The sequence below is a fragment of the Cryptomeria japonica genome, chromosome 9, assembly GCF_030272615.1.
Source record: "Cryptomeria japonica chromosome 9, Sugi_1.0, whole genome shotgun sequence".
NCBI lineage: Eukaryota > Viridiplantae > Streptophyta > Pinopsida > Cupressales > Cupressaceae > Cryptomeria > Cryptomeria japonica.
The window spans coordinates 601,940,989-601,957,270 of record NC_081413.1 but is presented as its reverse complement, the minus strand read 5'-3'; the positions used below and the strand labels follow the sequence as shown (position 1 = coordinate 601,957,270).

Here is a 16,282-nt window from a genome sequence, read left to right as displayed (position 1 = left end):
AGCATTCTATCAAACCATTTGCAGCCATTGTCTAAATTCCCTTTCTACTATGATATAATGGATGTTCATACCCTATTCCAAAGCTCCCATTTTGGCACTAGTAGAGAGGATAATAGAAAAGGTTGTTAAATGTGGCTTTACACTTGCCAATTGCATTTGGTTGAAAGTTTCAACAGCCTTTTAAATAAATATGTTTTTTTTGCATATCTTGTAATCATGGAATCTCATGAGATGAAAATATCTTTGAGGGATGTTGTAAAATATTTCACATGCCTTATCTATTCTTCCCCATTTTTCATAGTGTCTAATAGAGAATATCCATCTATATATGACAAAAAAGCTTTTTTCAATATTATTTGATGGATGTTCATGCCCTATACCAAAGCTCCCATTTTGGCATAGGGGAAGGATGATCGAAAAGGTTGAAGGATTTGGCTTTACATCAGAATTATAATTGCTTGAAAGTTTCCAAAGTGTTTTCAGTAAATCAATTTTGTGCATATACTGCACTAATTGCAGTCCATGAGACCACATTTCTTAGAGGCTTGTTTTCAAAACAGTCCAAGTGCATTGTCTTCATCCACATTTTTCATACATACCAAGCCTACTAAAACTACAACATCCAACAAAATTTCTTCCCATTATGGTTTGATGAATTTATTTTGTATTTACAATTATCTGACAAAAGTTATTGCTAGGTTTTTTGAGTCACAAATTCTGCATAATACACAAACCCCTTTCATCCTCTGCATAATGCCCAAACCCCTTCCATCCCACTCATGTCACTTGCATTGGCCCGCAAAATTCTTGATAGTCATGTTTACCACCTTGCCGAGCATTGAAAGAGATCTATATATAGGGTTTAGAGAAAGAACTTTTGCAGTAAACATATAGCAAGTCTTGGCTCACCTAGCATGTAATGTTGGGTTTTTGGCACTGCTTTTTTTTGCATGTCTATGCAAGGGTATAGATGTGGAGTATATTACAAAATTTTCTTTATTTTTTTTGTTTGTTTACACAGGACATGAGAGAGTTGGCTTATCTGCACGAGGAATACTCGGAGTGAAATATTCCTTTGGACGAGTAGTTTAGTTTCCTGCATTCCATCGATACAGTGGAAAGGGGAATTGGAACAACAATGCAATGGTAATGGCAACGACAACTATGAAAATAGAATATTTGAAATGGTGAAAATGGTAAACAGAAATGTGGAAAGGCTAGGGAACGGAAGTGTCAAATCAATGGGACCCATCGACACAACACACTAAGCGGTCAAACCTTAGTGTGTGTGGTTTAAGGGTGGCGCCATGCAAAAGTTCATGGAGCAATGATTATCTATCCAAAGACGGGCAGCTCTTATTTGTTTATGCAACCCCATGTTCAAATTCCTATCATCCTAGGTAATGGAAAGTAGAACCCTATAAAAGATATCATATTTATTGATCATTTTTTCTTAGAAGAGTCTCTTAATCATTCTTTAGCTATTAAGATCTAAAACTAGTCGGAGAAAATGGTCAGATGCAAATCCAAACTTCTATTCCCGTAGACAATCTTTTCCAAACAATCTTTTCAAAAAACAAAATGCAAAGAAGGATAAAACCTACAAGTTGGTAATATAAGAAATGGTCTATAAAAATTGAAGTAGCACAATCCACAATCCATAATCAAACCAAAGTCCAAAGCCAAGCTCCCAAATCCAATCCAAAATTGAAACCAAGAAATCTTCAAAAAGTGCAATTATTTTCTAGCCAAAGAACCCTTGATAATTCTCATGAAGCTTTATTTATAAAAATTAACTCAAAACTAGGGATGACCCCACAACACAATGGTTAGTTGTGAGCCTCCTACATGGGAGGTCTTGGGTTCGAATCTACTCGACTGGTTCTTAGCTCCAGGGAAAGCATATATAATAATTAAATCAGACAAGTGAAAGAGAATCGTGATGTCTTATCATGCTCGGAACGAGTGGTATGACATGCCATCATATCATCATAGATAATATAATCCATACATGAGTGATGAATGCATATAGATCTCCAAATGTAAGTCCATCCATCATAATAATCTAGGATATATCATCCTCTGCATAAACTATAATGTACCATATGTCAATATAGAAATTTCTAACATCAACTATAAGCATTTGAGATATAAATAAAGCCATAAATATCAATCAAAACACCATAAAAGAGTCTAAGCAAGTCTATCGATGCACAAAAGAAAGATGAATCAGAGAGGAGCACTACACAATAGGACCATTCTTCACTAGAAACACCATACTTCATAACATATAGCATATATCCTTTGATCTATAAATAGATTAAATATAAATTTTTAACATATTTATGTCACTTGATATATTTCTTATACAAATTAAATTGTCTTTATCCTTGTAGATTATGATATGCTCAATTATTTATCATTTATCTTATAAATAATAAGTATATAAAGATGCTATACCCAATTTCATTCATTGTGACCTCTTAATGATTTGTTGTAAAGCTAAATATCATAACTTAAACCAACTTACAGATTATTTTTTATTTATATTGATTCTCTTTATCAAAATTCTCACATTTTTTAAGGTACGAGACTATAAATTTATATTCAAAATAATATTTGAATAACTTATTATTATCTTAAAATGCTCAACAGAAATATCCCTGATACCATAATTGTGTTTTATAATCTTAGAAAATGCAAACAAAATATTCTTTCACCAGATAATAGATTGGTCAAACGTTATCCTTCTCTTTGATACCAAACATCACTTACTAAATCGTAAGGATGGACAAACAAATGCTTTATTTCCTAACACATCGTCTCTAAAGAAAATCCACACTATAGTATGTTATGGTGAACAACACCAAAATTAAATTTCTGATACTATAATTTGCTCTAGCATTCCGGGAGGTTATTAGGAGGAGCCTTCAAACTCTCGGACTCAGTGGGGCCGTTCATCACTAGAAACACCATGCTCAGCCCCCATGTTACATGATCATCAAAGTGACAATGCACGAACCAAACACCTGCACAAATCAAACAACCCTTCAGTACTCCACCCATATTTTCTTATTTTCTATTTCAAGCCAGATATCATATCTACAATCATGAGAGAATTGTTACTCTGTTCATTACCTGGATTGTTAGCTTTGAATCTGACAGCAGTCCATCCATTGACAGGAACTCCTACAGTATTTCGTTGAGGCGGATCGACCAGATTAAAAGAGCTCGGATCTGTTTCATTATCATAATTAGAAAAACCTTCTCCTACAACATAAAAGTCATATCCATGAATATGCATTGGATGGTTGTCTGCTTGGAAGATGTTCGTTGCCTGGAACACAATCTGAACTGTGGCATTATATTCAATCACTTTCACCCTTGTTCCAGAAATCGGAGCCCACAGAGTTCTGTCTACATCGCCGTTATAATTATACTCAATGGGTGGATTGGAAGGAAAGTCGGTGGTATAAACATCTGATATGTTTAAGTAGTAGGCTTGCAGAACGGCGATATCTGGTAGCACAAAAGATATATTGTTCATACTGGCACTCACTCTGGTATTGTTAGGGCCGCTACAGTTACCGCTGGTTTCACAAGGAGTTAAACCGAGTCCTACGGTTATCAGGCTACTGTCGTCTATGGTTTGGGGAACGTCCACCGGATACTCATGTGAAGCCAAGCTTCGCAAGGCTCGGCTAAAGTTGGTCACAATTGCAGTGTCGTTGTATTCTGGAAGGTCTGGAAGGATTGGAGTGGCAGATGAATTAGAGCCCCTGTAGCTTAGAATGGCAGTTGTTGTGGTGTTATCATAGAATCCTTGAGTAGTGTATAATTTGGCGGCCATATAATATTTGGCTTTCGCTTGATTGGCTGTGAGAAGAACGTCTGCAGTCTGACCAGATGATAAAACCAGAATGTCTGTTGTGTATGGCTTTGTGTAGGACGCATCCACGGCTACCACTGTCAGATTGTGTGACGCGATCCTGAAAAAGAGGTGATTATTGACTGCAGCATTGACGATGCGAAGAAGATAGGTTTTTTCCTTCCGTACAGAGAACTTTGTTGTTTCTGCATACATAAAGTTTCATTAAGTCGATTGCAGTCCTAATCAAATTTTGATTAGTAAGAAACGGAATCGGGTTAGCCCTAAATATATTTATAGTGCCCGTTTCTAGTTGTAGAATTGTTCATAGTTTTACTAATGGGTTACCATCCACCCAGAATCCAAAAGTTCTACCCAATTGAATCCAAAACCTTTTCCAACAAAAAGAAAAGTGTTACCTGAGCTTGAGCAGTTATAGAGGTCGCCTGGCTGTCCATTTATGGTGAAAGCGTCTGAAACATTCGGTGCACCTCCACTCAGTTTTGCTTCCTCTTCGACTTCGATGGGATCACGCTTCCACCACTCCCCTGTTCAATTTGATTATTCAAGTCAATCGAGTAGTCATTATGAAATGTAAGGACAATCCAGTGTGAAAATTCAAGAGAAAAGTCTAAAATATGGAAAACTATGAATCATAATCACATTTCCTATTTAAAATCACCCACGTTTTACAGATAAGCACTGCTAAGTACAGCTGAAAGCATTGTTATTCCAATTCTAAACTTGTAGTTAGCGTAACATATATCAAGATTCTATTTGGTAAAATAATATTAAGCATAATATAATAATAAAAAAGAAACTTTTCTAAAGCAGTTATGCGTTGTCTAATCATAACATTCGGAAATGGAATGCGTATGGGTTGGTATAAAGTAACCTACATTAATGATTTTATGAGCTATTGGAGTGATAGTATTGTAATATTAAGTTTGGAAATTAGGTGTGGAAGGAATAAAGGTGTTTAGGTTTGAGAATGGTACAGGTCATTAATTTTTATGATGTATAGATTTTTAAATTGTTTTTATATTAAAAAATATGATGGAGAATATGCTTAAAAAATTCATACAATTGCAAATATTCTAGATCATGATTTTGCACATCAATGAAAATGCTTTTCTGGTTTAATATTTTTATAATGTGAATCTTAATAGCTGAAGAATGATTAAGAAATTCATGTAAGCTAGATTGATGAATAAATATGATCAAGAGACTCATCTAAGCTAGAAAGATGAATAAATATGATATCTTGTATAAGGTTCTACTTTCCATTACCTAGCACTATAGGAAACTCAGCATGTGGGTGGGTAAACGGATAGGGGTTTTCCCTCTTTGGATAGATAACCATAGCTCCATGAACTGTTGCACGTAGCCATGACACATGGGCATGCCACCATAACGTTCCTTCCTGATCAATAATGGTGAAGGTGTATGTAAATTTCCCCCCTGGTTGGATGGGGCACTGTGTAATATACCCAGGTCCATCAGCCCATGCTGTGCGAATCTGTCTCACTCCATGCCTGAAAAATCAAGTGCTTCGTTAAAGAGTTTTCAATCAGGAATGGAATTGACAGTCTACAAGAAATATATATATTTACCAGTGGATGGTGGCGTTGTGCTTTGCTTTGTTATAAACTGTAACATTAAGTGTGTCCCCATTTCGGACATGCAGAGTTGGACCCGGAAGCTGTCCATTAACTGTGACTATGGTATAATTCTCACATAGCCGAGTAATATTTGTCTCTTCAAGCTGTGAAAATCAATAAAAAAAATTGTTTCTTGCGTTAGAACTCCTAAATAGAAAAACGGTTTGGATTGTACTTGTGCATACAGCCCTCCACTTGATTCTCCATATAATCAATGAATGAAAAACAGTATGTAAAAGCAATTATAAATTTCTTCAATAGATTATAATCATTTTTTTATTGATGGAAAAACAGAATTATATAAAAATCTACTTACAACAAATTTGTAGGTATGCAGGTTTGCCCATGCTAGAGAATCAAGTGAGACAATGCATGTAAACAGCACTACCATAAACCTTGCCGAGTAACATTTTGACATGATTAATGTATTACAAACAGCTAAAGTGCTGCTCATATGAATCTGCAAATGAATCTCAGACTCTTTCAATATGGAAAGCTCCAACTAAATTTTACCGTGTCAAGACTGCTTGATTAAGTGGTTTTTATAGCCCAAACGTTAACATAGTGGAAGGAAACAGCAAATGGTCCAACGCCGAACACACAAAAAAACATCGTGGTATTTTGATATGTTTATTACACAAGATTCGTAATGTTGTGAATAATGTCTTAACATGTTACTTTCAATCTTCTAAGAGTGAGGCCATATAGCAATAATGTCGACCTTTTAATATTTTATAGTGTGATGGCGATTCCATGTTTGAGTATAAGCTTTTAGGTTTTTCAACATATGGTGGACCTTCATACTAATCATACTCTTGCACGAAAAGTTTTTCAGGTTTTAGTCACGCCAAATTAACAGCCAATTGTTTGTCCAAGTCTTATTTGTATTGTTCTGCAATTTGGTATTTTCAATTGTGGGCCAGACAATTTAGGGGTCATCATTAGTAGGAGATATGTTTTGAACGATGTCTTAATAGAATTCAATTATAAATTGTTCATCTTTGTGAAGAATTATTATCAATCAGTAAATTTGACTGAAAAATGCAGTAGAATTTAATTATCTCATTTTATGAAGATAAATTTGTCAAAAATAATTGATTCAATAATTTTGACTCAAAATTAGAAGTTGAATCTTAATTGAAGAGTCATGTTATAATTGAAATTGGTCCACCATTCATATAGTAATTGATTCACCAGTAGCAAATAATTACATATAAATGATCCACCTCTCATATAGCAATTGTTAAATAACAATTTAAAAAATAGTAAAATCACAAAATTATAGCTAAAATTGTGCTTTCATACAATGAATTTAGAGTTGGACAAATGTGACTTTAATGTTATTGAGATCTTATTTTCTCATATTTATTCAGTCTTTATAGAATTTGAAATGCAGAAATTCCTTAAATACTGAGTTTTCAGAAAAGTAAATGTGAAAATTTATAAGATAGCGAAAGATTCTTGTAACTTTGTTTTTTCAATAATATTTTTACAACGAAAAATAAATTAATAGGGGCAATTGGTATATACTAATTCTGTCATATTTCAGAATTGGTTCTCAATTTGATATGATGGTTATATTTTTGAGTTTTGGAATGTGATGTGGCAATATTGATAATTTGTGAATAGATTGAATGAAAAGTTTAGAATCTTAGAAAGTGGAAATTTAAAATTTACCTCTGCTTCAAATTTTCAATCTTTAAGAAGTAATTGGAATCCACCATTAAAAATTTTGGAATGATACTTTAATAGATGACAATACTTAATTCGTCAATTTATTATTATTATTATTTTGATATCATGAGATACCCCAGAACCCAACCCAGCAACACAACCACTAATTAAAGTCTATTGACTTTATTTTTTAATACATCTCAAATTAATTGCTAGCATTTAATGATACCTAAGCTAAATGTTAAATTATTTTTTAAAACCGTACTCATTGAAAGACTTGAGTACTGAAGTCTTTAAAGAAACAAAATGTTTTTTTTATCTGTTTTCTCCATTGTTTTTCTACTTTTCTTCCCACTTGCTCATGGCTTTAGACAATGCGATAGTTTCTAATTGCTGTCATTTTATTTTACTACAGATAAAGATATGTTGGGAACTCCAATAAGCAACAATTGATTAAGCAAAATAATAAAAAAATTATATAGCTGCATGTAAGAAAACATTGTTATTCCATCTATATCCCCCGTGGAAGAAGTCTGCAAATGAAAGTAAACATAAAATATTTGAAGGGATGCCCATCATTGCATCAAACGTCTATCTTGAAGGGATGTGCATTATTGCATCAAACGTCTATCTTGGCGTTCTGTCATGCACTGTCTGATGTATTCGATCGGTTAGCAAAGTGATTTTAATTCATTGAACCAAAAAATGTGGTGGGCCTATCTTGAGCTAACAACAAGGTAGAGTTCTTTGGGCAATGAAAATCTAGTCTTATACTGTTGTCTTGTGTCAACATTTAAAATGTTTTTAATTGTTTTGTACAGGGAGTTTTAAATATGCTGACCTAATCATAGAATGCTGGGAATATGCATTCTGATATGAAATATAGGTGTTGGCATGAGAGGTACACATATTTTAAACATAGTATATAATATTTCGTGAACAATTTGTTGGAAAGTGTTTCAATACATTCGATTGCATGTTAAGTAAAATTAGAAGATCGTTTTATCCGTTTGAAAGGCAATTCATTTGTAAAAGAAATATAGAAGCCTAATTTCATGTAGAATATTACGTGGAAAGTAATATAAATAAAAACCAAGTAAAATTTATTAGCGGGGACAAGGATGTGCAAAAAGCATGGCTCCTCTCCCCTTCTTATTATCATATTTTCAAGACATCTATGAAAGCCTGAAAAGGGAGATGTGAAAAGGAGACAAAGTAGAAGATAAGCAATTAGGTCTAGAATTCCAGAACTGGCACAATAGTTGTTAATAGATTCAAGAAATGCACTGTTTGCTAAAGTATATGGAAATTTAGATTTTTGCAGTGAGGGGATTTTGGATAAAAGAGAGGTCCCTCAAGTTACCTACAACTTATCTAGACAAGCACAAGGTCACAAGTCATTAACTGAGTGATTCAAGTCTTCAAATACTATCTTCAAGTTAATCTTTTAAAGAATTATTAATTGTTGGGATTCATTGTAGTTCATTTGGTTATATGTATCTTTTTTGTTTTTCATTGAATTTGATCAAGTTTGCGATTTAGTCTATTTTAGGAATAATATCTAAACAGATTTAGATTATATGTCTATTGTTGCAAGTGTAAAGTGGTTGGATTTAATTGTATAAAAGTTTGTAAGTTTTGAGATAGGAAGATTTAGAAGATGACATATTGATTGTATTTTAAAATATTGCATTCCTTGTGTAGAACAAGACATAATTGCTAGATTGTATTTTTCATTGTAATAATTTTGGCACCTAGACAAACCTTGATCTATATGTTTCATTCATATTACACTATTATCAAATTATCTGCACCAAAGATTTTTTTTACTTGTAGAATGACACTCTAAATAATGTCATTATTAAGACTCATATTTTACATGCTTTCTTATGTTGATATCTTAACCCAATGCATTATCAATTAATTTAAAACTTTTAGATGTGCCCTCATGAACTTATAAGGCTTCTGTGAGACCATACTTTTGTGAATCAATACCATATCACCCTTATGCTATTGTTATGATCTTTGAGTTTTTAAACTTTATGAATTGTTCATGGACATTTTGAAGTACTATGTTGTGGATCATTGTTCTTACTAGTAGTTACTTTAGTGGATGACAAACTATGATCATGATTTATTTTGTTTATAGTTGATGTTAACTTTATAACTAATGATTAATCAAGCCAACTTTATTTGTATGAGATTTTTTATGAATTAAACTATGATACTATGATACAATGATTATAGTTAGTCTACATAAGTGATGGAAATTATGATTTGAAATTTTAAGAAAATGTGGCTCAAAGAGAATGAATGATATTGTGTTGATCAATAAAATTATCAAATACAAATGTTTGATTAATTTTGTGATAAATGTTAATATATTATTTCATGATGATTAGGCTATGATTATCTGCGTAATGGATTAATGATTACCATTTTGTGTGCAAGTTTATCACCAATGGGAATCAAAGCTCATATATGATACCAAGATCACGTGTAATATGTAATTGGTGTTTAAATATTAAAAAATTCATAAATGATGTGAAATTATTGTCAATTTTATTTTATGAAATTAATGTTGTACTATTAAAATGTGTTAAGTTTCATGAGTGTAAAGAAGGGTCAGTTAAATTTTATTTAGAGAATTTTCTTAAGATTTTAAAATGGTTTAAAGTGAAATATTTTTATTTTATTTATTATATTTAAGACCTTAGGTCATACGATATGGGTTAAAGTTATTTTAGAGTGTAGAAATTTCTATAAAAGTAAACTCAAATTACAAAAAAATCAGACACTCACAGACACTAAACTCAAATTACAAAAAAACACAGATTACAATATGAACACTCAAATTTTATTGATTCTCTATTCATTTGGAACAAATATAATAAAAGGCCTCTTTGTCCTCTTATTTACACATTCAGCAACTAACACTCCCTCCAATTTTCTGCTCTATCTTGACTGTAACCACAATACTTATGGGGCCGATTCAACTCACTACGCACCCCAGAACTTCACTTCTCTGACATGATTTTCTTTCTTCCTTCTTGCCTCACGCACCCTCCTCAAGCCCCTCCACTACCCTGCGGCTACGTTTTGCTCTTTCATGCGCTCATTCCCTCTTCACATGCAGCCTATACAATGACTCAAAGCCTACAATATCTTCTCTTATATCACATGTTCTGCAATTGCCTCTGTCGATGCCCTTTCATATTCTTGTCATTTCACATTACCAGTTTTTCTCTTTCTATTCGATGGCTGTGCCAAAGCAAATTTTTGACCTTTCTTATTCTGCTCACATAATCTCTGCGCCCACTTCCTCTCTCTGTCTTGGGTGACACCTCATCTATGCAGCAGCCCTTCACTTCACACACACATGGCTAAAGCTCAGTGGATAGATAACCCATTAGTAAGGCTCGCCCAATTCCATTTCTCACTAATCGAAATCAAGACTGCAATCGACTTATGAAATTTTATGTATGCAGGAACAGCAAAGTTCCCTGTACGTAAGGGAAAAACCTATCTTCTTCGTATCGTCAATGCTGCAGTCTATAATCACCTCTTTCTCAAGGTTGCATCACACAATCTGACAGTGGTAGCAATGGATGCCTCTTACACAAAACCATACACAACGGACATACTGATGTTAACATCTGGTCAGACTATAGACGTTCTTCTCACGGCCAATCAAGCCGAAGCCAAATACTATATGGCCGCCAAAGTATACACTATTCAATCTGAAGCAAATATTGATAACACCACAACAACCGCCATTCTAAGCTACGTTGGCTCTAAATCATCTACCACTCCAATCCTTCCAGAATACAACGACACTGCAACTGTGACAAACTTTAGAGAAGCATCCGGTGGACGTTCCCCAAACCATAGACGACAGTAGCTTAATAACCGTAGGCTCTGTTTACTTCCTTGTGAAACCGGGGGTAACTGTAGCAGCCCTAACAATACCAGAGTGAGTGCCAGTACGAATAGCATATCTTTTTGTGCTCCCAGATGTCGCCATTCACCAAGCTTATCCCTTCCACATTGATGATGTCTATACCACCGACATTCCTTCACATCCAGCCGTGGAGTTTAATTATAACAAAGATGTAGACAAACCTCTGTGGGCTCCAATTTCTGGCGCAAAAGTGAAAGTGATTGAATATAATGCCACAGTTCAAGTTGTGTTCGAGGGAACCAACATCTTCCAAGCAGACAAACCATCCAATTCATATTCATGGTTATGACTTTTACGTGGTAGGAGAGGGTTCTGGTAATTATAATAGTGCAACAGATCCACTCTCTTTCAATCTGGTCGATCCGCCTCAAAGAAATACTGTAGGGGTTCCTGTCAATTGGTAGACTGCTGTCAGATTCGAAGCTAACAATCCAGGTAATTAACAGGGTGACAATTCTCTCATGATTGTAGATATGAAAATTGCTTGGAATTGAACATTTTGAAAATATGTATGGAGTACTGAAGGATTGTTGGATTTGTGCAGGTGTTTGGTTCGTACACTGTCACTTTGATGATCATGTAACATGAGGGTCGAGCATGGTGTTTCTAGTGAAGAACGGTCCCAGTGAGTTCGAAAGTTTAAAGGCTCCTCCTAATAACCTCCCGGAATGCTAGAGCATATTATAGTATTAGAAATTTGATTTATGGTGTTGTTCACCATTATATAATGTGGATTTTCTTTACAGAAGATTTGTTAAGGACAATATGCATTTTTTTCTCCTGTAAATCTCGGATGAATTAGTCCATCCTTAGAATATCTCGGATGAATTAGTCCATCCTTAGAATTTAGTGAGTGGTGTTCGGTATTGAAGAGAAGGATAAAGCTTGTCCTTTTCTTTATTTCAAATCTATTATCTAATGATGAGTGTTTTGTTTGAGCTATAGTTTTCTAAGTTAATAGAATATAACTTAATGGTACGAGGAATATTTCTTTTGAGAATTTTAAGAGAAATTATTCAAATATTATTTTCAATTTTATTTTTATTTTATCTTTTTTTCTTGTATAAGATCTTTGATTTCAATTTTAAATAATAATTATTTCTTAAATTATTTTTTCAATTTAATCTAATTTTAATAGAATAATATTATAATTAAGTATTATTTCATGCTATCACTCAGAGTACAAACACACATAAAATCATGTAGGAAGTATACTATTTCAACATCTTATGTTCACCTAGGGATTTGCTAAAGTATACATCATTTATACACAATGTGGCTAGCTCCTACTTGTTAGAGTCGGCATATAGCTTCAAATGATAGAAAGTTAGAGTTATTCAAGGACTCCAGCTCCCACAATCACCTACATAGAAAAATTGGAAACAAAAAGAACATCAAGTGGTATCCAAAACCATGAGCCGTGAAAAAAATCCAACACCGCTATGGTTATGGTCAAGAATCTTTGAATAGTATGCAACTCATCTTACACCTCTTACACATCAAAAATATTATAGATATGGTTATTAATTGCCTTATCATATCACCAAATATGAAAGATACACTTACAACTTGCAATCTTGACCAATTCTTTGTAACCTCCATATTAAATGTCTTTTTACACATATCCCAATTATCTTAAAGAATAAATAAATATTAAATCAATCTCCTTCCTCAAATGGGCATCCAACTTTGTCCCATTCCATGATGTTTGGACACTTAGGACTTGAGTGGTGAAAGACACACTTATTCTTAACCATTTGGACTTTTACTACTCTACCCAACTCTTTTGTTAGATAACTCTTTACTAATTATAAAACCATCTACCCAACTCTCTTATTCAAAGATGTCTTCTTTCACACATTACCTTTGGCTTTTGTTCCCTCTTCCTACCTTTTACTAGTGAAGAACAAATTTATTTTTATTCTCTCTTTCTATACCCTCTACCTAACCACAATAGTGGAGAATAAATTGCCATTCTTTTCTCATTTGATTTGTGTTGAAACTATTCTTTTTTTCCACTTTTATTGAATTATCTCTTTCACTTTGTTTTATTGCTGAAAGTTGTAACTAGTTCTTATGTCATTTGATAGAAAACTTGGGGGTGAGACATGCTAAATTGGTAAGCAAACCAAGAAGCCTTAAATAGCTATTTAGTCCTAGAATTTTAAACAATCAACAAGGTAGAATAAATCCCAACTATAATAACACTATCCATATAAACTTTATCTAACAATCATGATACTAGTTTGATCATATGCATTCATAACTCAATGGCATGAAAATGTGTTGTCTTGAACAACATCTATATAGAATTTTCTTCTTTAAACAAATGTTGAGAATGCTTTCTTTATTTTTTACATTGAACTTCTATTGATTAGAACAAATGGAAAAGGTTCATGACCTCTAGTTTCTCTCTCAAAAAAAAAATCTACTTACTTTCCATTAACAAACCTCTTATGGTTCATATAAGGTTCTCCCCTTCCACATACCCTTTTATTAAAGACAAACAACACTCAAACTCAACATTCTATTTCTTTTTTTCTTGCATACAAATATATATCTTCAAATAGACACTTATCATTTCCTTGTAACCTTCAATAACTCCCTTATTCTTTCACCCTTTATTTTATAATCACTTTATTTCTTTTTGGTCCCCAATTTTTCTCGTGTATTTCTTTGTCAATTTATTCACAATCCCCTTGTGGATATTTTTCCTTACCAAACTTGTGTATCTTGTATGGATATAAAACAATCCCTTCCTAAAAAAATGGTTTCCTCCTTGCCTCTCAAATATTCTTAGTTATCTTTATATTTTCTCTTTTTTTCCCATGTAGTCCCTTATGTTCTCCTTTCTAATTATGCTTGGTATTCATGGTAGATACTCCCACATGGAAAGAGACTCAAAATACTATATTTTGTGCAATACCTCATAATTTATGTTAGTAAATTAACAAACAAAACTAAACAAATGATTTATGCGTTATAATTTCTATAGATTTGTTATAATCTCATTCTTGCACACATGTTGTAAAAATTGAACAATGTTATGACAAAAGTGCACAATTAAATAACTAAGTGTTAATTTTAAGCCATCAGATGTTAATCTTAAATAATCAGGTTACAACATAACAGTAACAACAATAAAAACACAAAACAAGACACACCAATACCCTAGGAAAACCTCCCTCTTGGAGGTGAAAAACCCAACCACAAAGTACAATATGTATTATCTTAAATGTAGGCAATTACAAGGCAAGTGTGCTTATCTCAAATTGTTGTTCAACCAACAAGATAGTATATCTAAATTCCTCTTTATATGATAATGGAGATTGCAGCCCTTATCATCAGCATCAAATTCGCTCAAGGCCAGTCTTCATTAGCTTCACAAGATCTTGATAGCATCACCTAATAGCCAACCTTCACACAATGGATGAGGAGCAAGTTCGCACGAGAGAGAGAGAGAGAGAGAGAGAGAGAGAGAGAGAGAGAGAGAGATTGCCAAATGTTGGAGACCAGATTACATGTGTTGACAGCCTTAAGAATGATTCGCCTTGTATGTTATTGATTCATTATGTCATACAAATGACTTGCTTATATACTTGACTTGTGGTGTCAAGTCTCAAGTCAGCCTGCCTTGTTAATTTAATAATAATATTATGTATATTATCCAAATAGGTCTTGACCTATCAATACATTATTGCTTGATTGCCTCTATCACACGCTACATGAGTTTGGGCCCAGCCCAATTACATAATCACTCAAAATACATATTGGGCCTACCTTATCTACAAGTTACATCCAATATAGGACCACAAGTTACATCACCCAATTAGGGTCAGACCAAATTACAAGTTACATTTATAGGGCCTGTCCTATCCACAAGTTACATTATATATAGGTCTTGCCCAAGCAAGACATAATTACAAGTTACATGTATTTGGGCCCAGCCCTAAGTTCGATTTACATAATAGATAATACATGTGTATTTTAATTGTCATTAACAATATTAAAATACAATAGATAGGTATCCGAGCTAGCTACTATTTCAACACTAAGTACATGATAATACTTGGTCAATGCATGACAACACAAAATAAAACAAGAAAAATAATTAGGGTCAGTGTAAGAAGATGAGTCCACTTTTTGGCCAAAAAGTGGAAGTGTTTTCCTTGATTTTCAGATTTTGTCTCATTTGAGCTTAAATTTTGAAACACTTAGAGATTGAATCTTGGAAAAAGTCATTATTATAAAAGATAGCCCTCTGAGTGTACTTTCCAAATATATAATTTATTTTAATACCCACATAACAAAAAATAACTTTTTAAATGGAGTTCTGAAAACTATGTTTTAAAAATGCCTATTTCAGGACCATACCATGCATGTGTACGACCCACACTTTTTGACACAATTAAAACTATTTTCTCAAACCGTTTTGGGAAATGGTTTGTGACACACTGAAGATTGATGAGCATATTTTTCTGTATTTTTTTTTCTAATATTTTTTTTTTAATTAATTTTTTAATGGCCGTAATTATCTTTTTAAAAATTTGACGTGTACGACCCACATAATTTGATGTAAACTTAACATTTTTTGATTTTTTTTTTTTTTTAAATACAAAATAATTTTGTGTAGATTGATGACATATGATTTTTTTTCCAAAATCCTTTAAAATAAAAAAGTTATTAAATTAACAAAATTAGTTAATATTTCAAATTTATGGACCCGATTTAGTATAAATTAAATGAAAAATAGTTAAAATAAGCAATTTTTAAACAAATTTACATATTTAGAATCTAGACAGTATAATCTAAAATGGGTTTTAATTTCGTATAAAAATTCTCTAAATAGAGGCGCGTAAACTATTTCTGAAGTTCATATTTGTGATTTCATTCATGGAGATTTGAATTTGCAGGTCCATGTCTCAGGTGTGGCCATCCCAGGCCTATCCCGGGCCTAATCCCGAGCCAAGTGGCGGGTTGTGGAATCAACTTCCACAAAATGGGCCCCCGTTTTCAAACAAGGACGGCTTGTGGAAAAAAAGGAAAAATGCCATTTAGAAACGGGGGCCCGTTTTGTTTAAAAGTGGGCCCCCATTTTAGAACAAAACGGGGGCCCAT

The 16,282-nt window shown here is 33.3% G+C and overlaps 2 protein-coding genes across 2 annotated transcripts; one reads left to right on the top strand and one right to left on the bottom strand.

Annotated features, from left to right (window-relative positions):
* Positions 1–2,731: 2,731 nt before the first annotated feature.
* Positions 2,732–6,115, bottom strand: LOC131074482 (laccase-12-like). The gene is made up of 6 exons (XM_058011102.2): positions 5,846–6,115; positions 5,482–5,633; positions 5,159–5,403; positions 4,288–4,416; positions 3,139–4,074; positions 2,732–3,029 (listed from the first exon to the last, which is right to left on the bottom strand). Exons 1-6 carry the CDS (start codon positions 5,981–5,983, stop codon positions 2,899–2,901), a joined length of 1,731 nt encoding a protein of 576 aa, XP_057867085.2. The 5' UTR covers positions 5,984–6,115; the 3' UTR covers positions 2,732–2,898.
* Positions 6,116–10,681: 4,566 nt separating this feature from the next.
* On the top strand, positions 10,682–11,104 carry LOC131074531 (laccase-12-like). Its single transcript, XM_058011178.2, has one exon. It carries the CDS (start codon positions 10,682–10,684, stop codon positions 11,102–11,104), a length of 423 nt encoding a protein of 140 aa, XP_057867161.1.
* The last annotated feature ends 5,178 nt before the right edge of the window (positions 11,105–16,282 follow it).

Excerpts from the sequence above, each read along its gene's own strand:
- LOC131074482 (XM_058011102.2), bottom strand. The coding sequence starts at position 5,983 with ATGAGCAGCACTTTAGCTGTTTGTAATACATTAATCATGTCAAAATGT. Across the intron at positions 5,634-5,845 it reads TGCATACCTACAAATTTGTT|CTTGAAGAGACAAATATTAC; the intron begins GTAAGTAGATTT and ends TGATTTTCACAG. Across the intron at positions 5,404-5,481 it reads CACAACGCCACCATCCACTG|GCATGGAGTGAGACAGATTC; the intron begins GTAAATATATAT and ends TTGATTTTTCAG.
- LOC131074531 (XM_058011178.2), top strand. The coding sequence starts at position 10,682 with ATGTATGCAGGAACAGCAAAGTTCCCTGTACGTAAGGGAAAAACCTAT.